Genomic DNA, 13760 nt, shown 5'->3' with positions numbered 1-13760 from the left:
AAATGAGGAAGCTGTTGAAGTCCACATTGATGCCCTGGGATTGAAGCAAATGTGGCTGTGGTACCGAGTTTGTTTCACGGCATGGTTGAAGAGCTTCAGGGCAGAGGAAATGACCTGGGAGTTGCAGTGGGAGAGGGACTCCCTGAGATTCTTGTAGAGAGAGGAGGAAAACTTCTTCAAGGCAGGCATCCCTTGAGATTGTTAGAAAACTAAGAATACCTATAAGATTCTGAGTTGGTATTTGGGGCACTGTGCAGAAAGGCACTGCAGGAATTACCAGGGTTTTGCTTCCTTTTATAGACATCCCCTCATTTCATCGAATAGAGTCACAGTTAACCCTGTTCCATGGCCAACATTGTCCATTACAGTGCTCCCATTCTGCAGCCACCTCCTGGAAATCAGAGAACAAAACCAGAAATTGCTGGAGGAACTCAGCAGATCTAGCGGCATCTGTGTGGTGAAAGCAGAATTAAAGTTTCAAGTTCAGTGACCTGCCAGACTTGCTGACTTTCTCCAACAATTTTGGTTTATCTTTCAGATCTGCAGTTCTTTGTTGGATTTTACTTCTCTTTGAACATCCTGCTGTTTTAACTCAACAAAGAAGTTGATTGTGTTAGACAGTTTGATTTTAACTATTCCATGCTGACTGCCTTGATTTACCCAGCCGTTTCAGAGGAGAGCTGACTTTGTCCCTGATAATGTTTTCCAAGAACTTCCCAGATTTGCCCCTTTCCTTTCTCAGTTATGGTGTAACATTAGTAACTCCCCAGTCCTCTGATACTGTTTCTCTTTTCATTGACGATTAAAATGTGCCCAGCATAGTTTTGGAGAGCAAGAATTCATCTCATTCAGATCAAATAACTTGCAAAGGTATTAAGATTTTTAGCTTCTCTATCTATTAATTTGTTCATAACTTTCCCTTTTTCTTTTAGTGCTGCACTTGTGTCATCCTTCCTTTGTGGTGACAGATGCCCTGTCCTCGTTTAATACTTTAGCCATATCCTTTTATAGCCCCTTAAGGTTCTTTCATCTCCTTGCGCAGTTCCTTGCCAGTTTTAGAGCTATGTTCCAGATGATGGATTTGCACAATCATAAGCTGAAAAGTCCCCTTGAGAAGAGTCCTGTGATGGAAAGACTAGCAATAACTGCTGAGTTCAGTCACTCAGTTACTGTTATAAACAATTGCATTGGCTTAGAATATGTTCCTGAACTTAGCACACAGTGAGAACTAGTTTTGAAATATTTTTAATAGTCTGAGTTAGTGATCAAAGAGAAAAAGAGCTGCAAGTGTCCCAGAAGTGACTAACAATGGATCCAAACTGGGACATGGGAATTTGCTGGATAAGCAAAAAAAAACACAACTAATCCTGGCAGTCATACAATCATGATTATAATGGAATTGTTGACTAATCACAGCAATCAATCTCTATCAGTTAGTCTGCAATGTAACCAGACATGAGACGAAGAAAATTCCCAGTGGCGGAGAGTTTTTGGAACCGTACATTCAAAATCATGCTTCAATCACCACACCTTGTCTCAAATTTATCTTGTATTATATCCTAAATTATTGTATTTTGGAAGAAGGCATATGATCACCTGATCTGTAGAAACTTGAGCTTTTACTTTGTCAAACTATCATAGTTAATATTAATTAATAGACTATGCTATAGTTGGAAAGTGTGACACTGGAAAAACGCAGCCAGTCAGGCAGCGTCCGAGGGGCAGGAGAGTCGACATTTCGAGCATATGCTGTTCATCAGGAATGAAGAAGAGCTGATGCTTGAAACTTAGACTCTCCTGCCCCTCGAATGCTGCTTGATCGGCTGTGCTTTTCCAGCATCACACTTTTTGACTCTGATCTCCAGCATCTGCAGTCCCCACCTTTTCCTGTGCCGTAGTTGAGAGGGGTGGAGCACAAATATCGAATTCTCTAAGAAAGGAAATTGTGTCACTTAATTGCAATTTCAGATAATTAAATTTGTTCTAATTGTCTTTCTTGCATCTGTGATATAGTGTAAATGCAACTTCTGAATACAAACTTGTGCAAAAAAATGTGCATTTCAAGCCTGGAGAGATCAGAAGACATTTCATTGAAGTGCCCCAAGGAGCTACCTGGGCTGGTAGGTGTCACATTCCTGGGAAGCCAAAGAGTTTTTGTTGTTGATGAACTGAATTTGAAAAGGTACAGAAAACTGATACAACAATCAGATTAAGAACACCTTTGCAAATTGTCTCTTAAATGTATCGTTGTGAAATGTCAATATGTATTGCCCATTGCAATCTTGTACTGGACAAGATGATGATGAGGGCTGCCATCTTGAACTTCAGTCGTCTATGTGGTGAAGGCACTCCCACAGTGTTATCAATTAAGTTTATGTAAATGCATGGTATTGTTAAAGATATAAGGCAGAAGGGCAGTGGGGGAAGAAAAATGCTTAATTTGAGGCAGCTGAAATTGAGATGCTCTTTGCTTTGTAAGGTGTGAATTTGCATTTTTCTTGTGAATTACTTAGTGATTGTTAATTTTTTTTTGGCTATTCCTATATGTTTCAGCAAGCTTTAAAATGTTCACTTATAAATAAGTTCTCTCTGGTGATTAGGCAAGCAATCCATTCATTCCAGTTATTGTGAACTAGAATGTAGGTCCCAAAAGGATGGTGGGAGCAGGCTCAATAATAACTTGCAAAGAGATTTGAATACATATTTGGAAAGGGAAGAGATTTCAGTGCTACAAAATTAATAAAGCAAAGTTGTGGAACTTACTGACTAATTAAAAGCCCACTGCCTCTCCATCCCTCTTGCTGAAACTGTCAGTATTCCTATGGAATACCTGGGGGTGTTTCAGTATTTATACAGGGTCCATGAGAATGTGTCCATATTTACATGGGGCCCTGTGAGTGTGTCAGTCCCTGGGTCCCTGGGAGTGTATTAGCATATAAACAGGGTCCCTGTGAGTGTGCCACTATGTACATGGGGTCCCTGGGAGTGTGTCAGTATTTGCACAGGGTCCCTGAGAGTGTGTCAGTATTTGCAAGCTACACCTGTCATAATTATAGTGGCACGTGTAAATATTTTCAGCTGATCTTCCAGTTAGTAACTCTCTGTGAAAGAATGTGAAGCTGTACTCCATATGATGGTGAAAGTAGCAGGACCGTTTCGCAACACTGGGCAGTTTTTCTAGTGCAGGATTATCCCTGTGTTATGTTAACTCGTCACGCCTCACTGAGGTCTTTGTTAATTTCAGAAATAAGTCTGACTTCAAAATCGGAAGATACAACCTCTGAGTTTGTCGTGCATGCTATCCAGCTGCAGAAACAGATGGCTTTTCGGGTACATGAGTTCTACCGTCACCTGTACTTAGCAGAAAAGGCCTCTGCAGCTGATGCTTTTCCAGTCTTTGTAAGTACACCGGCATCAGTGATGACCATAGGTCATGTTTTTGGATCAAGGCAGAAGCATACATCATTGTACCAGGAGGATTAAAAGTAGCCAGAAATATATACGCACCACATAGACTATCGTGTGTTGAGAGAGAAAGGAAGGCAGCAATATTCTCAGGAATTGCCACTGCAATAACAGGAGCCTGGGATTTATAATTATTTTGTTGATTAATGAGTATAGCTTTCAACTCTGTACATCCGTGAACCACTCTTGCAGCCATCTGATCATAGCTTACAGAATTCTTTGAAAATAATAAAGGCATCTGCACAATATTGCATAGATGTGCAACAAACCTCAAGCCATGAATGCAAGTCATTGAACATGCTAGGCTGTTCAGCCCTTGCACTGAATGGCTTGCTAGATCATTTCAGAGAAAAGTTAAGAATCAGCTGCAATGCTGGGCACCTTCATTGATGGACAGCATGGTGGCTCATTGGTTAGCACTGCTGCCTCTCAGTGCCAGGGACCCGGGTTCAATTCCAATGACTGTGTCTGTGCAGGGTTTGCAAATTCTCTCCATATCTGCGTGGGTTTCCTCTTAGGGCTCCGGTTTCCTCCCACAATCCAAAGATGTGCAGGTTAGGTGAATTGACTGTGCTAAATTGCCCATAGTTTTCAAGGATGTTTGGATTTGATGCATTAGGCAGGGGTAAAAGAGTGGTAGGGGAATGGGTCTGTGTGGGTTATTGTTCGGAGGGTCAGTGTGGACTTGTTGGGCCAAGTGGCCTGTTTCCACACTGTAGGGATTCTGTGAAATTCTTTGAAAAATGCTCTGGGTCTAAAGTAGTATCCAGGTAATGAAGAGAGATTTCCTTTTGGAAGGGGCATCAATGAACTAGATAGTTTTTTTGCAATAATTGATGATAGACATGGTCAGCATGGATTAGCTTTATATTCTAGATTTATTGATTGAGTTTAACTTGCATAAGCTTTCTAAAATGATTGCAGTGTGGTGTGTAATGATAAATTACTTTCACTGGTCTGTGAGAGAGTAAGGACAAGATCAATTTAAGATTGTCACAAACGTATCAAGGAGGAGGTACGTGCAGAATGAAGTCTTTACACAGAGTATGGTGAGAATATGCAGTTCCTTGCAACAAATTGGTTTTGAAACAGAGTCCATAAATTATTTTGAAATGACCTGAGAGATTTGTTTTAAAGGGAATATTTTGAGTTCTGAAAGGTGAATGGAAAAGTGACAGTTACAGGAAACAGGTCTTGGGGGAAGATTGCTAGCACGGATTTGATGGGCCCCGAAGCTCGTTTATGTGTGGGTAGATAATAAATCAAAACAATAGATTTGAAAAGTAAAGAGGTCATCTTAAACTCATATAGGACCTTGTTGAGGCCACATTTGTAGTATAGTCCACAATCTGGTCTCCATATCTGAAAGGGACACAGAGACACTAAAAAAGGTGCAGAGGAGATTCACGAGATTGATAACCTGAACTCAGAAGTCAGAAATACAGGGTCAGAAATCACACGACACCAAATTAAAATCACGAGCTTTTGGAGCACTGCTCTTTTGTCAGGTGAAGTGAGATTTCACCTGACGAATGTCTATGTAGAGTTTGCACCTTCTGCCCATGTCGGTGTGGGTTTCCTCTGGGTGCTCCGGTTTCCTCCCACAGTCCAAAGATTTGCAAGTCAGGTGGATTAGCCATGCTAAATTGCCCATAGTGTTCACGGATGTGCAGGCTAAGTGGGCTAGCCGTGAGAAATGCAAGGTTACAGGGATAGGGTAGGAGGTGGTAGGTCTGGGTGGGATGCTCTTCAGAGGGTTGGTATGAACTGGATGGGCCAAATAACCTGCTTCCACGCTGTAGGAATTCAGCAATTCTATCTTCTCTCTTCACTGACACTTCTTCTGGTTTTCATTTCAGGATTTTCAATTTCTTTTATTGGTACTTCCACATAAACCTGCTGGACTATAACCTGGTGTTGTGTGATTTTTAACTTTGTCGACCCCAGTCCAACACCAGCACCTCCTCATCTTGGGGTTGTAAAAGTTTCATTGAAAAATTCTCTCAACGCTTTGAAAACTTACTTGAAACCTGTGACTCATTCTTGCATCTTGCATTTAATTGTTGAACAATCTACCATATGAAAGCTTTGTTACTCTGGTGTATTGTTGTAACCTTTTAATTCTTGTAGGAAGAGAAGACCGTTGAGATTTGTATTGCACGATGGTGGTCTAGCCTGAGACACACTACCATCGACTACGTCATTTCGTTCCACGGCCTGAGGTGTAACAGTGATACATTACACATTGTGAGTACTGTCCTTTTTGCACGGCTTATGTACATTTTTAGTAATTAGTATTGTGCTTGATTTGACTTCTTTAGATCAAAGTGGTGCTGGAAAAGCACAGCAGGTCAGGCTGCATCTGAGGAGCAGGAAAATCGACGTTTCGGGCAAAAGCCCTTCATCACTTTTGCCTAGTTGATTTGGATTGTGTTGAGTAACGGTTTGAGAGAGACACTGCTTAATGGAAATTCATGCAAAAGATGGCAAAATATTGACCTAGGCAGAGGAGAAAGTTCTATTGCTAACTTCAAAAACAGTGCGCCCTACAATTTGTTTACATCAATCTGGTTTAACATTCCTTCCTAAAGCTGGCACCTCTGACAGTGTAGCAGTCCCTCAGTAAAGCGCTGGAGTGTCAGCTCAGATTTTGGAGTGTGTTGAAGCTCCAGCCTTCGTTGCAGTGACAATGCTTTCACTGAGCCATGACTAACAAGAAGAAACCAGTTAGTTTTAATCATAGCTGATCCTGGTATTCACCTGATAATAGCCTTCATGTGGAGAAATAAGCACTAAATGCCAGTGCATGTGAAAGTGACATTCATATGCATTGATTAGATCTTTTGGTTAAGTACAGACTTCAAGTTGAATGTCATGCTATGTTCCCTTGTTTAAGAAAGGGCGTCAGGACAACTCTGGGAATTATAGGCTGGTGAGCCTTACTTCGGTCGTGGGTAAGGTGTTGGAAAAGGTTATAAGAGATAGGATTTTAATCATCTAGAAAGGAATAATTTGATTAGGGATAGTCAACACGGTTTTGTGAAGAGTGGGTCATGCCACACTAACCTTATGAGTTTTTTGAGACGGTGACATTATAGGTGGATGAAAGTAAAGCAGTTGATGTCGTGTATATGGATTTCAGTAAGGCATTTGATAAGGTTCCACACTGTAGGCTATTGCACAGAATATGGAGTTTCAGGATTGAAGGTGATTTAGCAGTTTGGATCAGAATTTGGTGAACTGAAAGAACTCAGAGCATGGTGATTGTTGGGAAATGTTCATCCTGGTGCTCAGTTGCAAATGGTGTGCCGCAAGGATCTGTTTTGGGATCACTGCTGTTTGTCATTCTTATAAACGATCTGGATGTGGGTGTAGAAGGATGGGTTAGTAAATTTACGAGTGACACTAAAGTAGGCAGCGTTGTGGATGGTGCCGAAGGATGTTGTGGGTTACAGAGGGACATAGATAAGATGCAGAGCTGAGCTGAGAAGTAGCATGTGGAGTTTAAAGCAGAAATGTGTGAGGTAGTTCACTACGGAGGAAGTAACAGGAATGCAGACTACTGGGCTAATGGTACAATTCTTGGCAGTGTAGATGAACAGAGAGATCTTGGTGTCCTGGTCCATAAATCCCTGAAAGTTGCCACCCAGGTTGATTGGGTTGTTAAGAAGGCATATGGTGTGTCAGCATTTATTGGTAGAGGGATTGAGTTTCAGAGCCACAGGGCCATGCTTCAGCTGTACGCTGAGCTGAGAAGTAGCATGTGGAGTTTAAAGCAGAAATGTGTAAGGTAGTTCACTACGGAGGAAGTAACAGGAATGCAGAGTACTGGGCTAATGGTACAATTCTTGGCAGTGTAGATGGACAGAGAGATCTTGGTGTCCTGGTCCATAAATCCCTGAAAGTTGCCACCCAGGTTGATAGGGTTGTTAAGAAGGCATATGGTGTGTCAGCATTTATTGGTAGAGGGATTGAGTTTCAGAGCCACAGGGCCATGCTTCAGCTGTACAAGACACTGGTGCAGCCGCACCTGGAGTATTGCGTACAGTTCTGGTTACCGCATTATAGGAAGAATGTGGAAGCTTTGGAAAGGTTTCAGAGGAGATTTACTGGGATGTTGCCTCGTGTGGAAGGAAGGTCTTATGAGGAAAGGCTGAGGGAACTGAGACTGGTTTTGTTAGAGAAGAAGGATGAGAGGTGACTTAATCGAGACGTATAAGATGATCAAAGGGTTAGATCGGGTGGACAGGGAGAGCCTTTTTTCTCGGATGGTGAAGGCTAACATGAGGGGCCATAGCTTTAAATTGAGGGGTGATAGATTTAGGACAGCTATCAGGTGTAGTTTCTTTCCTCAGAGAGTAGTAGGGACATGGAATGGCCTGCCTGCAACAGTAGGGGACTCACTGACATTAAGGGCATTTAAATGGGCATTGGACATACATATGGATAATAATGGAATGGTATAGGTTAGGTGAGCATCAGATTCATTTCACAGGTCAGCGCAACATCGAGGGCTGAAGGGCCTGTTCTGCGCTTTATCATTCTGTGTTCTATGAAAGTAACTGATGGCTGACAGCTATGGAAAGTAGCCTTAAGCTTGTAGGACACTTAGCTTTCAGTCTATGATGAACTGCAGGTTTGTTTATGATGTCAAGTGAACTTGAGTGTGCCTATTTAATAATCTATATGAGTATGTTGTGCTGTGAAATCAAAACTGTCAGCTTCATAAGGCAGTGAAAGATCGTTGCGCTGGTGGAGGTGAGAACATAGTGTTTCAGTTCATTTGTATCATTTCCCTCGGAGACACCATGGATGACCTCACTGGAACAATCTCCCTCTGGGTATGTTATGAAGAGTTGCAGAATTTTCAGGATGGATCACATTTCCAGGCTCAGTTACTGTTGATAAATGACTCAAACTCTGCTACCTGAACCACTCAATGTGTTTCCTTGTAGTGAGATTTGCCAAATCTGAAGAGATTCAGGTGTTGTCACCCAACCTTTTTCCTCCAAGCACCTTGTCCTGTCAAGCAGACATCTATTTTTATGACTAAATTATTGTTGACTACCCCATGATTTTTGTTTTTCCAGAAATCACTTGTCCAGGAGATTGACATTGCATTCCTGGAGACTTGGCAACCGTACTTGTAACAAATTCCAACCAAATCCACTCTGAAAAGCTGTGCAGTGTTCACTGGGTAGTACTGTCACCAGAGTTAAAAGGTTATTCATTCAATCTCTCACCACAGTCTTAAGCACAAAATCCAGGTTTAATGCTCCATTGCAGTCCAGATTGTTTTAAGAGTCTCGACCAAGGGTAACTCCCACTATCTGAGTACGGAAGGGAACTCTGCACAATCAAAGAGACGGTAATGAGAGTGCAGCATCATTGGAAGAGCAGCACTGAAGGAGTGCAGTTCCGTCGGAGTCTGCATGGTGAAGGTGCAGTACTGAGGGAGTGCTGTGTTGTCAGAGGGGAGTGTTCGCTAGAGTTAATACTGAAAGAACACTGCACTGTCAGAGAGGCAGCGCTGTTAGAGTCTGTACTGTTGGAGTGTGGGCAGTAATGAAAGAGTGCTGAGCTATCAGAAACTCAGTACTGAGAGAGTGCTGCACTGTGAGAAGGCATTACTGTTAGAGTCCTGCACTGTCAGCAAAACAATATTAACAAAGTAAAACAAAATTCTACAGATGTTGGAAATCTGAAACAAAAACAGAAATTGTTGGGGAATCTCAGCAGGTCTAGAAGCATCTATGGAGAGAATGCAGTGTTAATGTTTCAAATCTGGTGAATCCCTGTTCTGAAGAAGGATCATTGGATTTAAGAAGTTAACTCTGCTTTCTCTTCACAGACTTTACCAATATGAATGAACTATTATGCTGTTAAAGATGCTGTTTTTCTGAAATCATTAAACTCTATATTCAAATATGCATAAATATCCCACGGTAATTATTTCAGAGAAGTGATCCTTTGTAATCTGGTCAAAATTCAGCGCTCAGCCAACAACACTAAAACACAGAGATCAGAGTAAACGTTTCGGGTCCAATGACCCATCCTCAATCAGTTAAGTCTGATTTCTCTCCACAGGTGCTGTCAGAACTGTTGATCTTTTCAGCAATTTCTGTTTTTGTTTCTGATTTCCAGCATATGCAGTTCTTTCAGTTTTTACCATTAAAACAGATTTGCTGGTAAAAATACACTCGCTTTATGGTTTGGGAGCATATTGGGCATAATGTGGCTACCATATCTCCTACATTACACCATTGACCACGCTTCACAAGCTACTCCATTGGCACTAAAACTCTGACGTATCCTGACACCATGAAAGTCCACGGGGACAGTCTGAAGGTACCCTGCACAGAAGCTGTAGAAAGAGCCACTTTGTCCAAAATGTAAGTTCTCGCACATTGCCAAGACAACTAGGAATGATCAATAAATGCCACCCTTGCCCTTGATGTTGACATCCCGAGGCTAATGAATTTATTTTGTAAAAGAGTGAGCAAGGACCAGGTTTGTACTCTGAGGATTGAAGTTTAAAATAATTGGAAACTGTGGTGAGTAATGATTTCTATTCAGCAGGAAGCATAACGGTGTGATGTAATTAGGTTGAAAATGTGTTGCTGGAAAAGCGCAGCAGGTCAGGCAGCATCCAAGGAACAGGAGAATCGACGTTTCGGGCATAAGCCCTTCTTCGGGCTTATGCCCGAAACGTCGGTTCTCCTGTTCCCTGGATGCTGCCTGGCTTGCTGCGCTTTTCCAGCAACACATTTTCAGCTCTGATCTCCAGCATCTGCAGTCCTCACTTTCTCCTGATGTAATTAGGTTGTAAAGTTAACAGGCAGAAGTGTTAACTACATTTATAATTATTTCCTTCTAGCATGCATCGGAAGGAATATCACGATTTGATATCACAGCTTCGCTGAATTATGAAGAGCTCTCACCTGTCATGACCCTAAAAAACTGGGTCCAGACTCTTCGGTAAACATTTTATTTGAAATAAGTAGCTGTGTGAAAATACCGGTTGGTGCCTTGACCTTTAACAGAATGTTAGTTTAATTAGTTGTTACAGAACATGTTGTATGGTGTAGAACAACCTGAAGGCTTTATCTCATGCAGATGTGTTTTTAGCCCTGTCTCAGTAGTAGCACGCTCATGTTTGAGTCAGAATGTTATCGATTCAAGTCCCACTAGAGACAGAAAAACACACAATCTCGGCTGACACTTCCATAGTACTAAGGAAGGGGTTGCACTGTCGCAAATGCTGCCTTTCAGATGAATGTTAAACTGAGATCTGTTTGCCCCTGCCAAGCACTAATGGCACTATTTAAAGAAGCAGGGGAATTACCTCCAGTATTTAGCACTCCATCCGAATCACTTGAGAGACAGTTTATCTGGTCATTATCTCATTGTTCTTTCTGGAAACTTGCAATCCCCAAATTGGCTGCAGGATTGCCTACATTTCAATTGTAACTGCATTTCAAAAGTGCTTCATCAGTTGTTAAAGCACTCTTGGGCATCATGAGGATGTGAAAAATGTTACAGAAATGCAAGTCTCTTCATCTCTGTAGTTCTGGCCATATAATTAATTTCCTCAGATACCCATACCGTACCTGGAATATGGTGCAACATTTATAATATCGGATTTAGTTTATTAGCTATGATAAATGATGCATTCTTTTTCTAAATCAGAACCCTGAGCTGTAGTTGATTTATGGCAGAGACAAACCTGTTGTGTTTTTTTTAGGATGCAGAAAGACAGAGGTCTTTATTTTAGTCCCAGGTCTGAATTTTGTTTTAAAATTGTAAGCCAATGATAAAAAGATTACATTTTTCAACAGGCCTGTGGATGCCAAAACAAGACCCTTAGGCTCTCGGGATGTGCTGCCCAACAACAGACAACTTTATGAGTTGGTTTTAACATACAATTTTAATCAGGTAACTGCTTACAGCATTCTTACTGAGAGGTAATTAATTTAATCAGTTACCATGTGTAATCTCCAATTGCATTGTGTTCTCCTGGATGGGAAATCTGCTATGTCAATGACTTGCATTACACCAATCTGCTTCCATGGAACCAATATCAAGCATGGTGAATTATTGTACTTGGCCTTTGCCTTTGAAAACAGGAAAGAAAAAGAAAGAGCAGAAAAGATTCATGAAAATAGCTTCAGGGATGAAGTGCTTTAGTTTTGAAAATAGATTGAGAAAGTTTTCTCCACATTTTTCATGGGGCAAAGAAGGCTAGGAGAAGCAATTTGATAGAGGTATTCAAAAACGCAAGGGACTTACACTGTATAGGTCAGGTAAACGTTCCCACTTCTGAAGGAACAGAGGATAACAGGGCACAAGTTTAAAATAATTGGTAAAAAAATGTCTGATTTGTATATTTTTGAAGAATGTGGTTTTCAAACTAGTGACATACAGGTGTTGGTCTTTTGTGAAAGGATTTAATAATTAACTAGAACAATCTTACTTTACGATTTTAAAGCAGTATGTTTCAGAGAGCAGATGACTAAAGACCTGTTTGTTTGTCTATCTAAATGCCTCTTAAAGGTTGCTTTTGTATATGCATCTACAACCTCCCCTAACAGTGCAATCCAGGTACCTACCACTGTCTTTGTAAAAAAAAAACACTCACATCTTATAGAGCTGCACAGCACAGAAACCGACCCTTTGATCCAACTCGTCCATGCCAACCAGGTATCCTAAACTAATTTAGTCTTGTTTGCCAGCATTTGGCCTATATCCCTCTAAACCCTTCCTATTCGTATACCTATCCAGATACCTTTCAACTGTAATTATACTCACTTCCACCATCTCCTCCGGCAGCTTGTTCCATACACACCACCCTCGACATGAAAAAAATTGCCCCTCTGATTCCTTTTAAATCTTGCCCCCTCACCTTAAACCTTTGCCCTCTAGTTTCAGTCTCTCCTACCCTGGGGAAAAGACCTTGTCTATTTACCCTATCCATGCCCCAAATGATTTTATAAACTTCTATAAGGTCACCCCTCAGCTTCTGCAATGCAGGGAAAATAACCCCAGCCTGTTCAGCATCTCCATATAGCCTAAACCCTCCAACCCCGACAATATCCTCGTAAGTCTTAACCCTTTCAAGTTTCACAATATCCTTCCTGTAGTAGGGAGACCAGAATTGAACATGGTATACTAAAAGTGCCCTCACCAATGTCTTAAGCTTTCCCCCCTCACCTTAAACCAATGTTCCTAGTATTTGAAGTTTTGATCCTGGGAAAAGACTGACAATCCACCCTATCCCTGCCTCTCATCATTTTATATACTGCTTTCAGCTCACCTCAGCCTCTGCCACTCTAGAGAAACATTCAACGTTTGTCCAACCTGTCATTATACATTCTTGATGAAGAGCTTGTGCTTGAAACGTGGACTGAAAATGTGTTGCTGGAAAAGCGCAGCAGATCAGGCAGCATCCAAGGAGCAGGAGAATCGACGTTTCGGGCATGAGGAAAGTGTGTCCAGCAGGCTAAGATAAAAAGTAGGGAGGAGGGACTTGGGGGAGGGGTGTTGGAAATGCGATAGGTGGAAGGAGGTCAAGGTGAGGGTGATAGGCCGGAGTGGGAGTGGGGGTGGGAGTGGAGAGGTCAGGAAGAAGATTGCAGGTTAGGAAGGCGGTGCTGAGTTCGAGGGATTTGAGTGAGACAAGGTGGGGGGAGTCGCAGACAAATCCCACGAACTTAGCACCGCCTTCGTAACCTGCAATCTTCTTCCTGACCTCTCTGCCCCCACCCCCACTCCGGCCTATCACCCTCACCTTGACCTCCTTCCACCTATCGCATTTCCAACACCCCTCCCCCAAGTCCCTCCTCCCTACTTTTTATCTTAGCCTGCTGGACACACTTTCCTCATGCCCGAAACGTCGATTCTCCTGCTCCTTGGATGCTGCCTGATCTGCTGCGCTTTTCCAGCAACACATTTTCAGTCCACGTTTCAAGCACAAGCTCTTCATCAAGAATGTATAATGACAGGTTGGACAAACGTTGAATGTTTCTCTAGAGTGGCAGAGGCTGAGGTGAGCTGAAAGCAGTATATAAAATGATGAGAGGCAGGGATAGGGTGGATTGTCAGTCTTTTCCCAGGATCAAAACTTCAAATACTAGGAACATTGGTTTAAGGTGAGGGGGGAAAGCTTAAGACATTGGTGAGGGCACTTTTAGTATACCATGTTCAATTCTGGTCTCCCTACTACAGGAAGGATATTGTGAAACTTGAAAGGGTTAAGACTTACGAGGATATTGTCGGGGTTGGAGGGTTTAGGCTAT

At 41.9% G+C, this 13760-nt stretch overlaps 1 protein-coding gene across 1 annotated transcript in view; it reads left to right on the top strand.

Moving 5' to 3' along the window:
• Positions 1 to 13760, top strand: part of LOC122557441 (tripeptidyl-peptidase 2-like) — a 114228-nt gene that overhangs the window by 66655 nt on the left and 33813 nt on the right. Inside the window, exons 17-21 of the mRNA XM_043705196.1 lie at positions 2014 to 2120; positions 3245 to 3399; positions 5596 to 5712; positions 10343 to 10443; positions 11304 to 11400. Of these exons, the coding sequence (XP_043561131.1) occupies positions 2014 to 2120; positions 3245 to 3399; positions 5596 to 5712; positions 10343 to 10443; positions 11304 to 11400 (577 nt within the window). The remainder of the gene's footprint in view (positions 1 to 2013; positions 2121 to 3244; positions 3400 to 5595; positions 5713 to 10342; positions 10444 to 11303; positions 11401 to 13760) is intronic.

The sequence above is a fragment of the Chiloscyllium plagiosum genome, chromosome 15 (genome assembly GCF_004010195.1).
Source record: "Chiloscyllium plagiosum isolate BGI_BamShark_2017 chromosome 15, ASM401019v2, whole genome shotgun sequence".
Taxonomy (NCBI): domain Eukaryota; kingdom Metazoa; phylum Chordata; class Chondrichthyes; order Orectolobiformes; family Hemiscylliidae; genus Chiloscyllium; species Chiloscyllium plagiosum.
The sequence above is the reverse complement of the archived record's forward strand: the minus strand, read 5'-3'. Positions and strand labels throughout refer to the sequence as shown.